Source organism: Erigeron canadensis, chromosome 9 (assembly GCF_010389155.1).
Source record: "Erigeron canadensis isolate Cc75 chromosome 9, C_canadensis_v1, whole genome shotgun sequence".
NCBI lineage: Eukaryota > Viridiplantae > Streptophyta > Magnoliopsida > Asterales > Asteraceae > Erigeron > Erigeron canadensis.
In genome coordinates this window covers 35,453,865-35,477,687 of record NC_057769.1, presented here as the reverse complement: position 1 = coordinate 35,477,687, position 23,823 = coordinate 35,453,865, and the positions used below count along the sequence as shown (strand labels likewise).

Here is a 23,823-nt window from a genome sequence, read left to right as displayed (position 1 = left end):
CAAATATGGGGTGGGTCACTTTTGACGAAGTTATTCATTGGCCGTTTAAATATAGATTGGAGCCTTGGTAATGCGACGAGGTGTGACACAATCTGAGTGAATAATGGGTTTTTGCTAATATGGCTTTGTGATTATAATGTGGTTACAATTTGTTTGTGGATTGCCTGTTGACAGAAAGCCCACTGGACTGGAGTCGTCCAAGATCCCATCAAATATAAACTTAGTGATGAGCTCCACTATGGTTGGGTACTTGTGTTGTAACAATGTAACTTGTAAGTTTGTAACCACTTTTATTAGACAGAAAGTAAAAAATGTTTATCAAATAAACAATTCGATACGATGATTGTTAGCATAAATAAAAGATGTTCTGTTAACAAAACCAATAACCCTTAGAAATTCAGCATATTATAAAGCAAGGTGATCCTATATATATAATAAAAATTTGTTATACACAAAACCTTTATGTAAGACATGGTGTTGTAAACTGTACGGACTAATGAGGTCTCCAACTTTATCTCTACAAAACTATACCAACTTGAGCACAACTCTCATCGCACCACGTTAATGGGGGATGAGAGTTTATCTACTCAGAACTTGTGTGTCAAACTGACTAGCGACTTGCTAGTAGTGTTTTCGAATAATAGATTTTTCTGGCTTTAAAAAAAATTAAGGGGAGGAATATGTAGATCTACTTGGCGTGTTTAGGGTTGCCTTTTAAAATGGATTTTCAGATTATTGTGTTTATAAATATTCTAAAAACATAAAAACAACTATCTTCCTACTATTAGTTCTTATACTAATTTCTGACAATTAGTCCTTCACTTGCTAGCGCAGTGGTAGGACACTTGGAAGTTGGAGCAAGGATCACAAGTTCAAATCTCATCTCGATCGTTGTGGCTGGCCAGATTTTCTTGACGGAACGAGTTGAATTTACAAGATGAGGCGGGTGAGGGGATCGGGTAGGTCCACGGTATTCAGTCCGGATACCCGTGGTTTAGCCCTTCGCTGTTGTAAAAATAAAAAAAAACTAATTTTCGACAATTAAAAACTCTAAATACCCCTCAGAACCACTTACAATTTAAAAGTGGCATAAGTGTTTCGTTTGGGAAAAAAAACATTATTAACCCATTTTAGAGAACTTTAACATTCAAATTGAACTAAAAGTTGTAACGAAAAAACTCAAAGAAACTTCGTAATCCATAGGAATGCGGCCCAGCTCAAGCCCAACACTATAACAACTTACAAGGTTCACCTAATTAGTAATTAGTAAAGGATTTACCAAAAGGTCCAAAACAGCGTTTATTTGAATTATTGTAATTTATAAATCAATTAGTGACTCGAAATCTTTCGCCTCATGATCGTAACCAAGACTTTGACCTACGACGATAAGCTTACTAAAATGACCATAGGTATTTTATCTCTCAGTTACACATATATATTGTAGCAAAATTTATTCGAGGGTCATGTTTAACTTCCACTTATCACGATATGAAGGTAATACAAACAAATTTATGAGCCTATTACTAATTATGTTACTTACGAAAGACAATTATTTGATTTAGATGTACACCATGATGATGCCTAGCAAGAGTATTGCGTGACCAATTTCCAACTTTTCTTTCCAATCATCGTCAAATTTTTTACATACTGACATTTAAACTTAGAAATCTTTTATATAGCCGTCAAAGATGTCTTAACCATTGAATCTGAGTTATAGTTTATCAAAATCTCAATGTACTGTATACATTATTATAGTTTTTGTGTTTGTTTCACTTTTTCATTGAATATGAAACTTTTCATTATAACTCTAATAAGGTGTGCATGAACTTCCAACTAAATCAGATCATTAATCAAATTACGAGTTTATAAATCTAACCAAAAGATCAAGAAACCAGATCAATTTTATAAATTCGATTTTGCTCTGATTTTGTTTTAAATCCATATACTAAAGACCTTGAAAAGAAATCGAATCTATACTACATCTAGCACCGTTTAAAAAATTTTCACTTAAACTTCCCTTAACATTAATTACTTTTATCTTTTAAAATTATTTACATTAACTCTTTACATCAATTACTTTTACATCCATCAATTATCTAAACTACTCGACGCAGTCTCATCACCAACAGTCGCCGCCACCACACCATCGTTGTAAGCCCGTCACGATCACCATAACATTGTCCGGGTTAGGTGTTAGTTTTAAGTAATCTAATTTAATCTTTTCGAAAATGTATATAAGCTTATAAAGAAAGTTCAAACCACGTTATATTGACCAAAAACACTTGACCACCACTTTATATAACCAAACACCCTTCCAAACGCCGCCTACATGACACAAACCAAACGCAACCCTGGTCAGGTCTTTCTCAATTTCATTCCTTTTAATTCCTATTCCCATTTCTACAAGTAAAAACACAAAATACATACACAAATTTATATCTATATATACACTCCCTTTTAACAAATTCGTCAATCTTTACAGTACCAACAAATTCACCTCACTTCGTAATCTGATTCTTACTACTCATAACCTACATAAAAAACCCAGAAAAACCCTTAAATATTTTGTCACAAATTTGATGTTCTTATTATTATCATAAATTTGTATCTATATATAAATATATAATAAGTAAAGTAATGTTGAGAGTATGGAGATGGTATCAAAAGTGTTTAACAGAACATCCAGTGAAAACACAAGTTATCAGTTCTGGTGTTATTTGGGGACTTGGTGATATTGCAGCTCAATCTGTTACTCATGCTACTGCTCTTCGTCAAAAGTCTAATCTAATTTCTGTAAGATTTTTTTATTTTTTTGCATTTTCAAGATTTTTATTTTCTAGAGTATGGTTAGGTTTGTGAGTAAAGATGATGACTTTATGATGAACTTGATAATGGGTAGCTGTTAGTTTTTGAAATTTGTTGAAATATTTGATAAATTTGTAGGTGTTGGTTTTTGAATAATATTAGTTGTTGCCTGTTGGTCATTATTGTTGGATCTTAAAGTTGCTTAAGCTTTATAAGAAACAATGCATTGGTAAACAATGAGGTTTCCCTATTCAGATTACTTGGGAACGAGCGGATGTACGCGGCCTGGCCGAGGTATCCTGTGGCCGTTCCTGCCCCCTCGAGATTTTACCATATGGTATTCGAACATGTGACTTTTGAAAAAATCTCATACTTTAGCCACTGGGCCATCTTGGAGGTGTTTATAATGAACAATGCTATGATAGTTGATTATTTTTTGAAGAGATGACAAACACCTTATTAGGTTATTGGGTTTTGTAGATGAATCTTGATAGGACTATTGTGATTTTTTGTGCATTTGTTTCGGTTTAAGGGCTTGATTTAAAGATGAAAATGAGTTTTTAGTTCCCCAAAAATGGTCACAGATTATAGATTTAGTTATTAGGAAATCAACTCGTGTTACTGATTAGCCCATAATGTATTTGCAATTGACAATCACTCATCAACGTTTCATCATAGTTGTTTTGTTTGGATAGTCTTGTGAGTTTTACGAGTTTTTCTCTTATTGTTTATTGCATAGGTCTCATTAGATGGCTTACTTTAACGGGAAATTTAGCCAACCTCGGTTTTATAACTAGTTCGCTAAGTGCATCTTGATTGTTCGTTTGGTATGGATAGTTTAGCTGCAAATGAGAATATAAGTGTATTTTAGGAAACTCAAACACATGCTATTTCCAAGGGAGAGGGCTATGAAGTGGAAATTTTAAAACCTCCACTTCATCATTACTACATTTCTGTTTACTACTCCTAAAATTCCCACCCATACGCCATACTCGACTACAATAATTACTAGTAAGGCAACACCTTAGTATGCACAGAATTGAACTTAATGGTGGAACTGTATTGGCTGTGTTACTATATATGGATTTATCTTAAGAATTGGCAGGATTTTCACTCGTTTTCAGAACAATTGAATAGGAAGGATCTTGAAGCCTTTCATCTCTTATAAGTTTAGATATTTTTAAATGTGTAAATGCGTTTTGGAGCTGATAATCTGATCATATATTCATATTGAATTATACTATGTTTTATGTTTCATTTTGCCAATGGGCTAATTGACTCATATTTATATATTAGTTTATAGGAGTACTATATATAGAAGCAATTTGCACGTTGCTCAATCCATTTGCATGATATCTCTGTGACTATACATCCATCTTATTTAATGGCTTTGTTTACTTGCATGTATCAAGCCAGGTATATTTTTTTGTCGTCGTGTGTAATTACGATGTTATGTTACCCCATTTTCAGGATACAGATAAAGAATTGCATATTAATTGGAGACGTGTGGCTACAACAAGCTTATTTGGAATGGCATTTGTTGGACCGGTTGGTCACTTCTGGTTAGTAATTCTCTCTAATTTTACCACAATAACTTTTTTTTGTAGACTGCAAGATAGATGTAGATTTTTTAGGTCAATAAAAGTTGGTAGTACATTATAAAAACATGTCATTGTTGGATATCATGCATTCTATACCAAGTTAAGTTATACAAGTAAGCCATTTAATCACTTTTAAAGAGTTGTTGAAATTGGCATGCTACTGCGTTCTGTTAATGTTTTTGTGTTAATAATTATTATTATGTGTCATGTGTTAGCAAGTTTGTTCGTTTGGCACAGGGGTGTCTCAAGGGTAAAGCTGCCAAAGCTAGTGCTTCCGGCCTCTAATGCTTTTAATGCATCATTTTTTTTGTGCATATGTAGATAGAAGCCGAGTTTTGAACCAAAAAAGAATTCTGAGTCTAATTTTAGATTGTCCTTTTTTTTTTCTTTTTCTTCTGAGGAGCTGCAAGCAAATAAGCCTTAAAATGTTTCTAAGCTTTAGTATAGTCAAGTATTAGTTTATAACATTTTAACGTAAAAGGTTTCATATTTCATATCATAGTGCAGCTTTAGGCCCCAAAAAGTCAATAAGTCAACCCTGGTTTGGCATGGTTTTGCTATGGTTTGAGGCAATAATGCACTTTTGCTCTGTATAAAAATATTGAATATTTAGAATCAAAGTGAGCCAAATTTAGGCTGTTAGGTACAGTTGAAAGAGTTCTTTTTAGGGAAGTGGATTTTAGCAAGGGATTTTAGGTTCATGGCCGTGGTTAAAGTGAACCAAACTTGAATACTATCAGCACTGTTAGAGTGGTATCTTATTCCATGGTTTCTTCTTTGTGCTGTATACATGGTACATCAATTTGATCAATCTTGCCATGAGTTGTATATACCAAGACACTCCTTTTGAATCTATTCATACATTGTATGTTATCTACTACTACTAGAGCCAGGCTCACTGCCGCATAGACTTGGCCCAGATGAAGCTGTCCTTGATGATCCTTCGCAATTTTTTGCACCTTGGACCTTCACAAATGTGTTAGAGTTTTTCTTCTTTTGAATATGCTACCAGACCAACTTCTAGGGGTTACTGTAAATCTATACAGACTCGATCTTCTAATACCTGGTCTACATTCATTCTTAAGCAACGGTAAATTGCTGATAAGATGGTTAAATGTATCTTTATAATGCTTCATAAGCTTGATAACCTGAAATGGGTAATATGTTTCAGTTTTTGTCATTGTTTGATCTAAAAATCTAGATGTTATACTCCTTTCGATCTGCCTGTGTATATCTCAAAGATTTAATTAACTTGTCCGAATATGCAAAGTATTTATGTTAAGATTCTGTTGTAAATTAGATATAAGTGGATCTTCTACTGCATTTATAAGTGACGGAAGTACAGAAGACTTGAAATTGCAAAAATTCACTTTTACTCCCACCTTTGAAAGTATTAAAAACCAGTATTATTGTGTGGACATGATAACACCTCACATTGGTTATGCTATATGATTGCATGTTATTTCCAATCATTATCAATAATGAGATACCGAACTAATTTAACACTCAGATTGGTCATTTAGTAAAATACGCGCCTAACGATGATACAGACATCTGATTTAAAATGTTTGGCTTTTTATAATAGTACATAATCAAAAATCAAATATTCTTCTTAAAAGGAATGCTATCAATCTTACTTAACCCCACTGTTATCATGTATGATTAAAAACGTAATTTTTAACGCAAGGTGCATCTGTTTATGACTTATGTGGTTAACTGAGTTTTTCTACATTTAATGACATCAAATACCTTCTTTCTGTCGTTATTGAAGGGAATTTCAGACCATTTACCGATAAGGCAATAAGTGAACTTTTATTTTATGGTCCTGCCCCTCTTACAGATAAATCATGTCAAGTTTTAGACATTTAGTAGATCTTCTCTGTTCACATATTAATGGATTTTGAAGTTTTAAATCATAACATGGAACTATAATCATTGTAGGTATGAAGGCCTGGATCGATTTTTAAAGTTAAGACTCCAATACCAACCAAAATCCATGCGGTTTGTTGCAACTAAAGTAGCACTTGATGGGATCATTTTTGGGCCGGTTGACTTGTTTGTTTTCTTCACTTACATGGGGTTTGCATCAGGAAAAAGTGTTACGCAAGTGAAGGAAGATGTGAAACGAGATTTTCTTCCAGCGTTGATTGTAGAAGGCGGCATTTGGCCAATTGTTCAAGTCGCCAACTTTCGGTTTATACCCGTAAGATACCAACTTCTTTATGTCAACTCTTTCTGCTTGTTGGACAGCTGTTTTCTTTCTTGGCTTGAGCAACAACAGGATGCTGCTTGGAAACAATTTTTTAAAAAACTGTCTTTGAAAGAACATGAAAAACAAGAGGGTTAACAGGTTTTCATCTGTTATACATGTCTGGGATTCTTTTGTTTCTTTTCTTTTTGTCGACACTTTTGGAAACTTTTAGGAGAAGTATGTGCTTTTCATCACCATTTAAAGCATTTTTCTTTGGCTGAATATCGAGTTGTATATACTCAAATAGCAAGCATAGGAAAGATTGTTGATCCTAATGCATTTTGTTCTTGTGCCCAAATACCCGAGCACCCCAGGGTTGCTCGTGGTCCATTAGTTTTTGTATCAAATGATACTCTCTGTTTTTTGCATTTGGTTGGTTGTTGAATGTTGGTGTTAAATATAGGAACGGTTCACCTTTTAAAGCTTTTGCTTATGTTATTATGCTTGATGGCTCTGAGAATAACAGTCATGGTCTGGTTCAAGAACATGAAATGCTTGCATAAAGGTGTTCAGTGTGGGTGGTTCTCATGCACCGGCCATGTGCGCTACAATCAGGCTCAGTGACCCACCCCCATTCATGGAGGGTTACAGGGTGAAGGGCAGAATGAGGGTGCTCGCAGGGAGCGAGGGAAGGAAGAAAAAATGGATCTGGTGTTAACCATACATGGCAAGGGAATTGTGCCTTTTTTTGGAGCCTACTACACTGCTTACTCCCCCAAACGAATAAGAATGATCGTAATCTTCTATGCACCTTAACACACCCAATCCTTCATAGTTTATACATCATGTAATGACATTACAAGTGTTTTAAGTCCATTCAATTAACTAGTGAAGTGTATCCACCGCTGGCCAAAATCGAACATATCATATTTGACACCATTACAATGAGAAAAAAAAAAGGTACAAGTTATTTGAAAGGGCAATTGAAGTTTGAGAGAAGAAAAACTAATTCAAAAAAAATAACATAATAATACAATTCACCTTTTCTGTACAAGACTAAACAAATTTAAGAGACCGAATAGTCAAACTATTTAAAGTTTCGAGGGACAAAATAAAGTTTAGTTCTATGATATACCATATCACGCTTATTGCAATAAACATTAGATTTGCCTTGTTAACAATCATATATAATTATGATTGATAAAACAGAAAGAAGCCAAAATCTGTGATTATTTTTTGTCTACAACACTAAGATGAACCTTTGTAACTGTTATTAAGGTTAAAACACGAAGATGTAAACTGGAATAACAAGAAAAACGGACAAGGCTAAGTAGTTGATTTCTCATATCAAGCATCATCCTGGGCATGAGCTTAAATTAAGCTATTGCGACTCCAGCATATACTGACTGTACCAATGTGCTTACTAATGTGAAAATGGAGAGTTCATAGTGGTCATACATGAGGCACAATTGACAGTTACCTTATACGAAAAGGCAAACCATTCAAAGTTTACTTGGCAAAAAGATACAACTAATGACCAAAGGTGGTCTTTAACCGTTTAAAGCACCAGCAATGAGTCCTAAAACAGTCCCAGTATAAATGTCTGCAGTGTACTCAGTCTATTGATACATGAGAGACCAAGAGATACAGATCTTTTCTCACACTTACACAGATCCTATTAGTGGAGCAATCATACACTGCTTTACATTTGTTGCTATAACTATCATAAAGGATGGCAAATTCAGCTCCACTTCAAAACAGACAGATTTGGGTTAAGTTTTACAAACAAGACAACCTGAGTTTTAAAATTTAATTGAAAATTATGTAAATTGCATTGAATGTCAGTAAAAACAGTTAAACACCACAAACACACACCTCTTAGGCTCTTACAAGCAGTATCATGAAACTAAGAGACCCAGTCAAACGAAGGGTATTGTGAAACTTAAGAAAACAGCCATCGATATAAATCTTGAATTCAGGTATGCACCACAATATCAAAGACTAATGAGCCGAAGTGTGCCAAACTCTGGAAGTACCATATCAAAACTTCATAAGTAACTGATATCCCATGTTCAAACCAAAAGGCATTATGCATTCTAGTGCTCAGTAATAACAGAATTGACATAGGTGAACAAACAAAAATCCGAAAACGGGTTTCCCAAGAACCATACATAAAGATACCAACAGAAAAGCATACAAAATTGCACTTCATCCTGAGGTACTGGCAGCAGTTCCTTTGCTTCTTGGGGTTGCTTGGGTGCCTGTTCCAAATAGATAAATACATACAGAGTAAGATACAAGAAAACCTACTAATGAGTTATGACTCTATCAATCGATATAAAGAAAACTGCATACCTTCCCTAAAGTTACTCTTGAACCTGCGTGGAACATTACGAAGGTAACGCATACGACCAGTTCCTGTTGTCTTCCTTCTGATCGCCTTTTCACTCCAGTTGTCTAAAACAAAATAATACAAAAATAAATACAAAAATGCATGAACAAGTTACATTAAGAAGCGGCACACCTTTTCCAACAGGCACGCAGAAACTTAGTTTAAAAAACAAGAGACAATAGTATCACATGCTTGAAAAAGTAACCAATATTCAAGCAAGTGAAACAGTTAGCATACTCTGGACTTTAGTTTCTCAAAATCATCTCTTTAAACGAAAGGATAACAGAATAACAAAATGAAATGAACTAGGAATTTTTCCACAACAAAATGACATTTTAAGAACCATAACAATCATTTTTTCAATGGCACATCACTACATTATTTAAAATCCCAACACACATGACCAGCTAAGAAGTAAGCGATAAATGTCAAACCCATAATTACATATTACCATATCAATAAGCCAAATGTCAAGGTAAAGTCAAATATCCTAAACAGCTTCATAATCTAAAGAGGTATTTAAGATTTTGCATACCTACACCTAATGATACCAGACTTCAACAAAAGTAGCTATAAATTGTCAACATAAACAAACCATAACGTCAATTCCCATAGAACATAATCTCTACATACTTGCTCTGCGCATCCTGTTAAAAACATAGGTCGTAACAACATTGACATAAATCACAAATTCTTTTGGCATTTCAAACTTTTCATACATCATTTGTGCCTTTTAAAAACCAAAAGTAGTTGAGAAATGCACAAATCATCCATGCTTCGTATTCACAAAAGCCATATCTAAGAACTAATCATTATAATCTAAAACTAAAAAGCTATAATGACTTAATGAGCAAATGCAAACCAAGCCATATCACTGAGGAGGTCAAACTGACAAATAATGTCCTTTCGATCCCAACGTTGTTACCGCATACATCATTCAAGGAATATGGTATACCAAGTTCACACTTCACATTTTTTGAACATAAAAAATTTCATGGGAAAACCAACGCTCCAACCTAAGAAACAATACAAACCACCAAAACACCCTAAAAAAGTGTTTCACCAAAACTTCATATAACTATCTAAACTTCATATAATTATCAACCATTCTTAAATGCATGTTTTTAATCTAAACATCTACATTCACCAAGCTAACAAAGCATATATTAATATCAACAAAAATACAACATAGATAGCAAGAAACGAAAGAAGTTAAAACTACTACTCCCCTCATCTCACATTATACACAACATTTCATAAATTTAAAATATCAATCATCATTTATACATAGTTATACATATATATATATATAGAGAGAGAGAGAGATACATACATTTTCTAACACGGGCAGCAGGATAAGCACAAGCAGAACATCTGCTCTTCTGCAAATGAAAGCTCCTGCGACCACACCTTACACACAGTGTGTGTGTTTTGTTCCTCCTTTTACCAAAACTTCCTGTTCCTTTTGTCTATTCCACCATTTCAAAACAACAATTGACAAGAAGATAAATAAACAAAATGCAATAATTAATGATAATAAATAAATGAAAATATATATAAATAAATATGTATGAAAACTAGGCTTAATTACCATCTTTGTAAATTGACAAGAAGAAGCTGTAGTGGGTACCAAAGAAAATGAAAAGCGGCGGGCAGAAAAGAGTTTATGTGTCGACTGTATATGATATATGCTATTAGGGTTTTTTGTTGTTGACGAAAAATGAATGGGCTATGTTGGGTTTATCAGCCCAATTGTTATATGGGTTATCTAGTAAAGTTGGGCTTTGGGGATCAACCATCAAATTTAAAAAAACCTTGTTAGTTGTGGCCTTTTGTTTGTTTAAAAAAGGCTATTGATTTTAAGAGGTTGATTAATTCATGAAAATTGTTAACAGCGTCTATGATGTATGAAAGTATTTGTCTCGATCGTGACGATATGATCAATGCTTTTGGAAACTCATTCCTATGCTAACCAAACAAGACAATATGGAGTCGATGTATCGAGCGTCTGTCATGCATGGTTCTTGAAATTCTGAGATACGACGAGCTTTTGGAAAATATCATGCCGGTTTGAATCTCCGTCGAGTTAACAATTGAAGAATATTAATCTAACAAATTCTTTGATGAGTATGAAATCATTTAAAAATCATGTTTTTGGATATAAGAGATCACGTTATTGAGAATTTGAGATACTAACTACAAGTTTGCTTTAAATGTTGGTAACTTTAATAATAAAATCTGACATAACTATCTTATTTTTTAGTAGGAGATTGATATGACTATATGAGTAACTATATACTTAATTAAAAAAGAAAATTTGGAGTGATAAGTTGATTTACTACAAGTCGATGAGTAACTCGAGCAAGACATATGATTTGGAGTAAACCATTTCAAACTGAAAAGAAAATCAAATTAATTATAGTGTGGAACACTCTAGTTCTTGGTTTTGTTCTTGGACTCTTGTTTGATTTGGACTTGTTTGTGCCTAAATAGACGAATAACAACATCAAATTTTTAAATGTAACCAAAACTAAACTCCTTTCAAATTGAGATGGTGGTATCTATCTATATCTATATCTATCTATAATATAACTAAAAAAGGAGGTTGAGGACTTGGGGTATATTTATCATCCCTAATCTCCCCCCTTTAGCCTAATGCTATTTCTTTATTAATCCTCTTTTCTTTTAATATTTATTTAATAAAAAATGGTCGTCCTTTAATAAAAAAATCTTATAAAAAATTCTTTATTATTATTATTATTTATATTTATACCACCTAAAAAGAACCTCACATATTTTTCAAATTATATATACTCTACACTTTTTGTTTCTCTTTTTATTTAACTAAAGTTGAAAAAAAAAGTAAACTGGAATCAATATTTATATGAAGTTAATTTTCATATGTTTCTTATTTAGCTTTCGTATTAATTAAGTTGTGATATTGGTTATACACTTTTTGTTTCTCTTTTTATTTAACAAAAATTGAGAAAAAAGGTAAACTGTAGTTAATATTTATATGGAGTTAATTTTCATATGTTTCTTCTTTAGCTTTCGTATTCATTAAGTTGTGATATTGGTCATACACTTTTTGTTTCTCTTTTTATTTAACTAAAGTTAAAAGAAAAAAGGTAAATTGAAATCAATATTTATATGGAGTTAATTTTCATATGTTTCTTTTTTAGCTTTCGTATTCATTAAGTTATGATATTGGTCATACACTTTTTGTTTCACAATTATTATAAGATTTATATATCTTGAGATTAGTCGTCCAATGGACGGGCCTGAGCACTAATATATATATATATATATAGTGTGGTGGTTGATGTAGGAACACCATTCACAAAATGAAATATTTATTTGAATTACAATAATAAACTACAAAGAAATTTGAATGTTTCTCTTTTTATTTAACTAAAGTTAGAAGAAAAAGGGTAAATTGAAATCAATATTTATGTGAAGTTAATTTTCATATGTTTCTTTTTTAGCTTTCGTATTCATTAAGTTGTGATATTGGTTATACACTTTTTACTTCACAATTATTATAAGATTTATATATCTTGAGACTAGTCGTCCAATGAACGGACCTGAGCACTAATACATATATATATGGTGTGGTGGTTGATGTAGGAACACCGTTCACAAAATGAAATATTTATTCGAATTACAATCTATACTTACATACTAAAGGAGGGTCACAAAGGTATGTCACAAAAGTGACGTGTCGAGATATAAACCCTGCCACATTGGAAGTATGACGTCGGTGGTGGTGATTTTAGTGTGTGTTTTGAAGTGTAGGAGTATGTGCTGGAGGTTGTATGGGAGGGCCATTTGAATTTTGTAAGTGAAATGAAATAGAGTGGAGGGAGTACAGAGAGAAATACCAAAATAAAAGCCTTTTGGTTTTTGAAAATGGAAATGAAGAGAGTGGAGGGAGAATAAAGAGAGAAATAAAAATGTTTTATATCCATTCATTACATCAGACATTCAGGCCAAGAAGTTTTATACTCCATTTTTGTTTCATCTCTTTTTCTTAGCCATGTGAATATATATATCTATAAATCGATTTGGTATATGTATAAAGCTTCTGGAGATGCTGATGATATATGTATGTATATATTATATATTTGTATATATATAAAGCTGCTTCTGATGATGATGATGAAGGAAAGAAAACGAGATCCTTTAAAAGATTTTGTAACATGTTAGCCGACGGAAAGGGTGTATAACTCCTCACTTTTAAGTTTCAGATCTGACTATATGATCTTCTTTTGTTGAAAACAAGATTTGTTGAAAACCAAACCCAAATCTGATTCGATCTTAGATTTTTCACTCTTGGAAAGAAACCATCTCGATGAAGGAAATAACAAGGTACATAATCATTGTATATCAAAGTGGGTTTTAATACTATTTTTGATTTTAGTTTAAGAAAGCTTGAAGATTTATTGACTTGAGTTTCCAGGGTATATATTTTATAGGTTTGATGATATAATTCATTTTTGAATGATGACGATATAAAGTGTTTTTAAGAAAGAAAAATTAACCAGGTACTTTCTTTGTTGTATTATTTTTAAAAAACTTGGTTATATGATGTTTCAGTTTTGATTTATGAAAGGATTATTATATGATGCTTTATCAAAAAAGGAAAAAAGTTATAATATATCTTTTTGATTTTGTTGAATTGTATTATATTTATGTATTCAAGTACATACGTTTGTTGAAACATGAAAGTTATTAACTACCAGGGAACTACTACTTTTAGAAGGATGCTTATATTGCTCGAAACTTGCTTATATGTGATTTTGTTGTTGTTTCAGGCCTATTTTAAATGCTCCTCAAACAGAAAGGGAGAATGGAGGTAAGCCAATGTTAGACTTCGAGTTCGAGTACAGAGACAATGTTGTTTGATGGTTGTTTTGAGCACGACCAAAAGGGACTGAAAGACTGGTGTTGGTTGGTTGTATTGAGCTCGATCATAAGGGAAAATGGGTCGATTTCCAGTTTTGTTTGTACTTTTTATACTTTGCAGGTCTAAAGATGGATTAGAATTTTTGGTGGAATGATGTAGAAGATGGAGAATGGAGGAAAAAAAAAATATGGTGTGATTTTAACATAAGATTCATCATCTCATCAAATCATCGATTTGTCAAAAAAGGAGTTTATTGGTAAGTTTTTACTTTTATGATTTTTCAAATAAGGGTTTCAAAAAAAAATTATCTATTTTCAAAATAAAGATTTGATTATGGCCATGGGGATGAATTAAAGGTGCCTTGGATATAGATTTTATGTTTCAAATTTCTAATATTCACAATTTATTGGTGATGGGTTCTGGGGATAAACAAAAAAAAAGGTGGAACAAGGAAAGATATATCATCATCTTGATGTTTGATCAAGATTGAAAAAATGAATGAGAGCTGATAGAATGTGTTGCATTTCAAGTTTTGAGACAGTTGAATATTCTGATTGAACTCCTTAAGGGCTGTCCAAACAAGAAGCGAAAGCAAGCAAATAAGTCATGAAATGGGGACAAAGATAGAAGATAAATGAGAGGCTATTGAGATTAACCTTTCAAGCTCTGGAAAAAAGTGATTGTTGGTTGTTAGGTCTGCATTTAGTGGCTATTTCAGACCACTTTTAGCTTGAAGTTTGAAGATTGATTTAAAGGTTAGATCAACACAAAACCGACCAATCCTTGATAGGAAAATGCTATTTCAGTAATATTTCTTTTAATTTACTTCACATCTCAGTTAGTTTTTGTGTTGACATCTTCATATGTTGACTATGACCATAAATTTATTAGATTTGAGCATAACCATGAATGTCAATTGTTTATAGTTTTTATTCAATTATATGGATCAGAATTCAATTTTGATGGTTATTTCAATTGAGCAGATAGATTGGGTTATTGATGGTTATTTCAATTGATGAAATGATGAAAAGGTATACCAATATTTATAGTTTCATATAGTTTGATGTTATGTCATGGGTTTTTAACAAAATTAGTTTTAGCAGAAAAGTTTTAATTTTTCTATCATCAATATACTATGGTTCGATAGTATATGCTATATGTTTTTGTTCTCCAGCTACATTGTTCAGTTTTCAGCAACGAACCAGTTATGACTTTTCACACCAAAAAAACTATCATACTTCGATAATCATATATATGAGTCTACTTCGACAAGCATATATACGAGTCTAGATCAAACTACATATGCACTTAATATACAAAAATTACAAAATGCGAAGGTGGTTGGTAAGTATGATGACCATATATGGTTGCCACGTATGCTTTTTTTTATATACAATAGGCATGATTTAAAAATGATTATATACAATGAACACAACTTAAAATGTGTTACATTTTATGATACTTATCCATTTAAATATTTGTACAAACTTTTAAAAAATCCAATACAACTATCTTACTTTTTAGCAGGAGATATGAGTAAGTATTACTTAATCAAACATCATGTTATAAATAACTCAAGCAACACATTTTGTTATGGAGTGAACCATTTAAATTTAAACTGAAAACAAATTAGCGTAGAACACACTAGTTATTCGTTTAATTATTGGACACTTGTTTGATTTGGACTTATTTTGTGACAAAGTAGACGAATAAAAACATCATATTTCTTAATGTATAACCAATAAAACTAAACTCCTTTCACATCGTTATAAATACATGACTGGTTGGTTGATGGGGAATTGAGCGAATGTTCAAGAAAAGGAATCATTCATCATTCATGATCATAATGGTCCCATGTATATATAGCGATTGAGATGGTGGTCTACATATGGTGTGGTGGTTGAGCCAAAACCAGCCATGTAAACAATTGCTAGGCCATAAGATGGGACAAAGATCGACCGGGTTGGGGTCAAAATAACTTGTTAACTGGTATTTGGCTTAGCGGTATATGAAGTGTCTGGTCGACTAAGATATCGTTGGTTCTAATGGATGAACAAACTATAAATATGTGTAGATCGATGTTTGTCTACAAATTAAAAGTTTTTGTGAAAGTTGAATATTTAAGATAAATATTTGTACATATATGTGGCCAGGAGCGTTTGTTTTTAGTTTATTTAGATAATGATATGATCGAATAGGGTGTAAGCATTTTATACGATTGTGACTTCAACTATCTCACTGTTATGCTTCCTGGTTCATTCATATCATATGGCCCTTTTTTTTAGAACGGATCATATGGCCCATTTTACAATATGTTCTTTTGTTTTACATATTTTGTAAAAGCAATTATATAGTATAACTTAAATTATTTTCCTTTTTTTTTTCTGTAAATATTAGGCAAAATTCCACATCTACAAGGGTCCAATTATTCTTTAAATATTAATTATTGATTTTCTTTTACATGTTATTAAGATAAAGATGATTAAAGTTTAAGTTTCGTTATATATTTGATAAATAAAAAATAAAAAAAAGTTATACTCCGTATTATTTTTAACATGCAATCTTTTAACAATTTCTATGAGAAGATCCAACATTATGACAAGCTTTTTTTAACATTTTTTTCCTCAAAAACTTATAAAATGTAAGCTTTTGTTTTTCCAATTTATTGACATTTAAAAATGATATAGAAAAGTGTAAAAATATATAACAGTTAATACACATATACATGTAGGAACAAAATTCACACTTACAAATTGTATAGAACTATATAACTTGTATAAAGTTTACAAAATTAAAAACAATTTGTAACACCAAATTTAAAAAAGAACTTTGAAAAAGGATATGTAACAAATTAACTTTCACACTTGAGAGTGTTAAATTAAATTAATCTTCGTTCATGCTAGCTCATTACTGTGAATATTTTAGTTTTATAATTATAATTGTCTAAATTGTTGTAATTCATTACTTGTTTAAATATTTGTAAACTTAAAAGATTTAATTACATTTTTAGGATTGAAATAATTTGACAAAATAAAAAAAATTTAAAAATTTAAAAGTGTTTTCTGCATCGAAGATAGACATCTTTTTTAAGTTTGACTTTTTTCATAGTTCAGATGCTAAGGGTTTGTGTTCAAACTTTTTAGTTGTCTTTGATTAGATAGGTTCTAGTTATGGATGTTGACCTTCTTATGTTTATGTTGTTTAGATGTTTCTTAGTGTTTGTATTGTGTTTTAGTGAAGTTTGTTAAAAAAAAATAGAGAAAGAAAGAAGAGAAAAAGTAGTGTGGACAATGGTGTTAGTGACTTAGTGTAAATATGTCATTAGTGTTTTCCTTGCATGTCTTTCCCTTTTCTGGCATGTATGTAAAGTTAGCACGACGAATACTTATTACCCAAGTTTGTGGAGCAATTATGTATTTATGTGGGTCATACATTGCAATACCCAATGTCGTGCGTGACATTTTTTGTTTTTTTTTTCTGTACCTAAATTTAGCAGCTTCATATATAGGAGGAGAGTAATCAAATACCAATTTAAAAACAAAAATTTTATTAGTAATAAAAACATATATTAACATACTGAAGAAAAGGAATAATTACTTCAAGTAAGGCCTACTTTGTGCCACAAATTAAAGTATAAATTTATTACAACGTGATGATAACTATACAGTAGACCCAACTAGTTATTATATACGACCATAAATCATATTTCGATAAGCATAATTATGACTCTATATCATATATATTTGACCTTAAATCATACTTAGATAAGCATATATATGAGTCTAGATCACACTTCATATGCACTCCGATATACGAAAAATACAAAATTTGAAGGTGGTCCTCGCATTATCTAGTTATAGTATGGAACTTTGCTACGAAATTATAATTTTCATATTCATTCATATTTAAATAAACATTTATCTTTTGAGTTTTTTGGATAATGGAAAATGGTATTATCCACTACATTAACAAGAGTAGCAATAATAGTAAAAATATCAACAAGAACAATCCAATAAGGACTAAGGAGCCTATAATCTTTGTGTGCAAGATGGAGTTGCTATCCAAAGATCTAAATTAACATATATTCTAAAAGTTTATATTCGAAGCTCGACTTGGTTTATATATCTTAAAATTAGTGTTACTGACCCTTCACTCTGTATACAGTGGCCGTTCTCCATTGGGTCAACCCAAAATAGATTTTTGGACATCGGATTTGTGGGCCGTTAAAAAAAATCCAAATTAAATGACGTTAGTATATAAGTTGGACCGCCAATGTAATTAACAGCAAGGTCAAACCAACTCAACTTGTCTCTCCTTTTTATATTTTTTCTTCCAATATATATATTTACACATACACAATCTCACACTTGGAACAATTAAAGAACCTAATTAAAAAGTAAAGAGCCAAACAATCTATGTTCCCTCTCTAAAATCATGTAATTTTTCTAATTAAAACAACTTTAATTTTTTGTTGTACTAACAAAAGATTATATATAATTTTTTTTTAAAAAACGATCTCGCCTCAAAAAGAATACAAAATTATGGTTGCAATGAGAACAACTATTTATTTGTCAAAGTAAGATGTTTTGGTTGCCTTCTACTTTCCAATATCTACCAATGTCTTCTGCTATTCGTTTAGAATCCGCCGATGCACCAAGCAAACCACGCTTAGTGAACCCTACAGCGTATAGCCCGAATGCACCTTTCCAACCGTTCGGAAATGGTCTTCGAGGATACCCATCTTTCTCAGAGAACATCTCTCCCTCCTAATGATCAAAAATAAAATAAAATACCATTAGATGCTTGAGAAATCAAGTTTTTAACTATTTGAAAAGAAAAAAGTACTCGTATGAGGGAGTATCTACCTTTAGCCAAGATGGTACATTACTTTTGTATCCTGTTGCAAAAATAATTGCATCAAAATTCTCTATTTTCCCATTCACAAATTGTACACCAAGACGTCCAATTCGTTCAATGCCCGGGCAAATCTTCAAAAAGTCAAAACACAAACTTCAAATTAAAATCAATAGTAGAAATTTATCAAAGTATTAACATGATAGATTATCTTTACCAAAAATATTTGATAAAATATGTCGCAGACTAATTAAAAGTTACATTAGATGAAACAAGAAGCTAATTTTATGACTTGTATGGGTGATTTTCTGACTTTTTAGTATGGTTATGATTATACATCTATGTTTGTAAATTTTAATCGTATATGATATGCGACAACTTCATCGTAATATAAAAGCAAGTAATGATTGATTATACATAGTAACAATTCTCCTCAATAGCGTCTTCCTCAGTGTATCGGGTATATGAGATATAGACAGTCTGGTTTCTACCTAATGGTAGAGAGACTTCTTCTAAAAAGACATCTGGCCTAAAAGAAGTGAGAATCAAGCCTTTGATATCTGTCTCTAAAGACGGGGTTTTCCCCTTGATCAAACCCAACTTGTTAATGATTGATTATATATGATGGACCATAATTCTTGAAAGAGTAATGATACATTAGAGGCTAGGATTAGTTGGATGAGGAGTGAAATGTGATAATCATTTCTCCTTTTGACATTACAATTCCAATTCCTTACATTGGTAAAATCTATAGTCTCAAAAAAGTGCAAAGGGTGATTGAAAAGCATGTTTGTTCGTTTGGGTATATATGTAGATATTGTGTTAATAGATACTATGGACATAACAAATCTAAAAACAATGATTGCAGATATTTCGTGATAGAAAAAGGGAAATCCATAGTACACACTACACAGATATGGGAAGAGATTTAAGGAAATGAAAAAAAAAAGCACACTGATTAAAGGTAAGAAGAAAAGCATCTATAAATAGTACTTTTAACTAGTTTACCTTAATGTTTCCACTTTTGATTTTGGCTAGGGCCCCAACATCCAACACGGGTGTCTTTCCAGACAGGTTTTTGAGCTCGAGCGGTCCCATCGATGGCCGGTCAAGTCCAAACTTAGCTGTGCTTCCGAGTACTAGCCATGACACGATCAACAGAATCCGGTCAACGAATCTCATTGGTAGCCACTTGAGCAACCACATTGACAACCCAAAAGTTGATTTTCCCAGCATATCTCGTGGTAGGACATGAACCTGATTATTGCCAATTTAACAAAAAATTAACCTGTTATTTGCTTTTATTTGCTTTATGAAATCGACAAGTTAGAGTAATACTCTGTAATTTTTTGTAATTTTTTCATAAGACGCTCTAATTACTACACTTAAAATATGAAAACTATGACTATACCAAAATTTGGATTCTTAACTTTGGACTTTTAAGTGTTACTTATAATGCTGGACCCAAGGTCCACTGGTAAACTATTTTTTGTACTTGTTCAAATTCAAAAGTTACTATAAAAAATATGAAATTCGATCAAGAGTGAAGAAGCCAAGAATTTAGGTTTGAGGATGCTTGGACAATTTACAATTTAATTGTATGTTATGTTATGGGTTGTTTAACTTTACACTAGATTAATACATTATTATTAATATATAGAGTTTTATAGACATTGTTGAATAGTCACGACCATATATAATTTTCATATAGTTTTGTCACTTTCGATCGGGATGTGACAAACTTATTCACTTCGTGTAGTGCTAGTTGCACTTTTATTGAGGGCCATACACACCATATATTGTTAGGAGCCTTTAAGAGTAACCAAAAACTTTTGTAAATATTACTATTATTATTTCGAGTTTACTAAAATGTATTTGCTTGAAGTTCTTTTTTTTTTCTTCCCGAACGAAATGCTTGTGATTACTATGATAGTGACTTTTCTTTCGGATTTTATCACTAATTACAAGATCTTTGATAATGAATTAAAAATGATTTTTGGAAAGATTGATAAACCATAATTATATCACACAAACATGAATAGATTTCTTGTCGTTTAGTTGTCCACGCAATCTTTATTATTCATTTCATTGCGTTGCATATATCACGGTCTCAATTCTCAAACATATAAAAACAAAAGCATCGTAGTTGCTAAAGGGACTTTGGTGCAAAATAACTCTTTTAAACAACCTATAGTTAAACTACTAAAAGTTAGATTCGATACGGAACTTAGAAAACAAATATGTTGTTTTTTGTTGTTATTTAACTATTTTTTTCGATATATTTATAAAAAAGAAAAATATACACCGTATATATTTAATCAATTGCATTAATATGAAGAGCCTTCTTAGCTCGTATGAGTTGTAGTTGCTATAAATTAAATTGAATGATTTAAACTTAAGTTTAATTTGGTGGTACTTCGTTTTGAAATTAATTAACTTAATGGAAAAATGACGAGTCTGTTAATTAGTAATTTGTTTTTTAAACCTTTTCTTTCACATATTTACAAGAACTTTATTTTTATATATCCACATTTATTTAGACAACAACACTTTAGTAATCAAAAGAATACAATCCTGTTATATAAATTTGATAAAACTACATTTTAAAAATTATAAATTGGATTATGGTTATTTTATGATGTACAAAACTGCTTTATAAGTTTCACGCAATAACTATTCAAATGTGATAAGATTGAACTAATTTCAAACCAGCCTACAATTCTACTTTTCGACTTATTATATGTTTTCAGTTCTTTAATTTTATTATTTAAAAAAGTCGTCTTTAATTTCCACCAAAATACTATCTTTATTATACAAAAATTATACATTCCTATATCATCCAAGTATATATATGATACACATTTGTCTAGGTTATCAATATTTGAGTAGACAATTTTCTTAACTTATTTTGCAAAAAAACCTATATAAAGATAAATAAAAAAATGTTTTTTCTATTAACACGATATTTAATCTTATAAATTTAAATTAAAGTTTTAAGAGCCAATTAAGAGGGAAATTAATTAAAGAAATACTCACAGCATCCCTTACAACAAGTGAAGGTTTGGCATTATGATTGCAAAGATCTAAACACACTTCCATTCCTGAATTTCCACAACCAACCACCAACACTTTCTTCCCTTTATATACACTTCCACTTTTGTATTCCGATGTATGTTTCACCTCACCATTGAAATCCATAATCCCATCAATTTCCGGCACCACAGCCTCCGCATTCTCCCCGGTAGCCACCACTAACCACCGGCAAACATACTCCATCTCCTCCCCTGCTTTCAACCCGACACTCTTCACTCTCCACATCCCTATACTTGCATCATACATGGCACTTTCTACACTTTGCTCAAAAACCGGCTCAATTCTAAACCTTTTCGCGTACGCTTCTAAGTACTCAACAAACTGTTGTTTATCGGGGTACGTTGGAAAGTCCTTAGGGAAGGGCATAAGTGGTAATTCACAAAACTTTTTGGGAAGGTGTAACCGAAGACGGTCATAGGTTTTGAGCTGCCAAAGTGATGCGATACAGTTTGATCGTTCGATAACGACACTAGGGACACCTTGCTCTTTCAAGCAAGCGGCCGCTGCAAGCCCAGATGGGCCTGCACCGACTATAACTGGGCCGTGAACCCATACTTGACGTTTCCATTTACAATATGGATAATCATAGTGGGGATCATGAGCCATTTTACCTTGTATTTCTCTTAAATTGTCCATATAGCTTTATGTTTTTGTTTTCTTTGAATAAATTAAAGAAAATGAATTTGTGGGTTGGATTAAATGAGATTAATGAGATAGGGATGGGGATGGTGATGTATTAATACTCACATTCCTTTTGTTCATGGGAGGGAGTATGATGAATTGAATTAAATTGGGTGAGTGTATATATGAGTGTCAAGTGGCATGAAGGAACTAAATGGGAGTGGGGACATATATATAGTTTTTTCAGAATATATTTCAAATTATAAATAAGTTATTTTTAAAATTATATTGTACGTGACCTAACTATATAATATTAATTGGTCGTTTTTATTATCATAATAACTTATCTTGTAATTGTTCCATAGGTTGTACTTCAAATATGTACTACTTATATTACTTTAGGTTTATATTTAATTGAATTTGGTTGTCGACTAAATGGGCTAGCTTGGCTTGGTTAAAGTATGAGGGGACAACGGTTACTCATATTAATCGTTGTGTTTTCAGGCGAATTAGTAAGGGGAAATAGACATTTTTATTTCGAGAGAGCTCTCTAGCACGAACCTGATTAAAATAACGTATGCTAGACCTCCCGCTCTTGAATCGCGACACAAAATTTCAAGCAAAATTCACCTTTAAAAAAACTTTTTTATTTTATATTTTTTGAACATTCAAATTTGAGATTTTTATTCAGAGAAATAAAAACTAGCGAGAAGCTAGAGTATATCCAGGGACTAAAGTAAACGCATACAAGCCTAATTATACATTGAAATTACACCATTTTGACCAATCTATACCGGGTTTGGGTAACTTGTTAACATGTCCACAAGAAGCTAATGGATTTGACTTCAGTCAAGTCGGAGCAGATCGAGGGTCTTTTGTTTGAGAACACACTCTCGTTTCTGATCTTCCATATCTATACTCCATTAATAAACAAACTACCCCACCCCCCTTTTAACACATCTACCTTTAAAATGTCTTTTATGCCCTCATAATTTACACTACCCTATTTTTTCTCCATCACGCTCATTACACACACATACGTTCATCCGATTTCCGATTTTTTCTCACTCTCCCCTTCTCTGATTTTCTTCCCCCATAAACACCATCCACCACCGCCCCAAATACCACCATCCACCGCCGCAATCCACCTTCTATGTACGCTATCCCCCATAAACACCATCCACCACCGCCCCAAAAACCACCATCAAACAACCATCCACTGCCGCCGGCTTATTTTTTTTTCTTTTTCATCGCCGCCGCCCCACAAACCACCATCAAACCACTGGCGTTTTTTTCTTATTCTCCGCTGCATCACGCGGGTACAATGCTAGTCACCCAAATATAAGTAAGAATGATCAAA

At 32.2% G+C, this 23,823-nt stretch overlaps 3 protein-coding genes across 3 annotated transcripts; 1 reads left to right on the top strand and 2 right to left on the bottom strand.

Annotated features, from left to right (window-relative positions):
- Window positions 1-2,332: 2,332 nt before the first annotated feature.
- On the top strand, window positions 2,333-7,079 carry LOC122582367 (protein Mpv17-like). Its single transcript, XM_043754748.1, has 3 exons — window positions 2,333-2,793; window positions 4,276-4,367; window positions 6,348-7,079. The coding sequence occupies exons 1-3, from the start codon at window positions 2,638-2,640 to the stop codon at window positions 6,751-6,753; spliced, it is 654 nt and encodes a 217-aa protein (XP_043610683.1). The 5' UTR covers window positions 2,333-2,637; the 3' UTR covers window positions 6,754-7,079.
- Window positions 7,080-8,612: 1,533 nt separating this feature from the next.
- LOC122582368 (60S ribosomal protein L37-2-like) lies at window positions 8,613-10,691 on the bottom strand. Its single transcript, XM_043754751.1, has 4 exons — window positions 10,581-10,691; window positions 10,323-10,458; window positions 8,953-9,054; window positions 8,613-8,858 (listed from the first exon to the last, which is right to left on the bottom strand). The coding sequence occupies exons 1-4, from the start codon at window positions 10,581-10,583 to the stop codon at window positions 8,806-8,808; spliced, it is 294 nt and encodes a 97-aa protein (XP_043610686.1). The 5' UTR covers window positions 10,584-10,691; the 3' UTR covers window positions 8,613-8,805.
- Window positions 10,692-18,277: 7,586 nt separating this feature from the next.
- Window positions 18,278-22,631, bottom strand: LOC122581881 (indole-3-pyruvate monooxygenase YUCCA6). Its single transcript, XM_043754195.1, has 4 exons — window positions 21,786-22,631; window positions 19,758-20,006; window positions 18,761-18,883; window positions 18,278-18,661 (listed from the first exon to the last, which is right to left on the bottom strand). The coding sequence occupies exons 1-4, from the start codon at window positions 22,476-22,478 to the stop codon at window positions 18,467-18,469; spliced, it is 1,260 nt and encodes a 419-aa protein (XP_043610130.1). The 5' UTR covers window positions 22,479-22,631; the 3' UTR covers window positions 18,278-18,466.
- Between the last annotated feature and the right edge of the window lie 1,192 nt (window positions 22,632-23,823).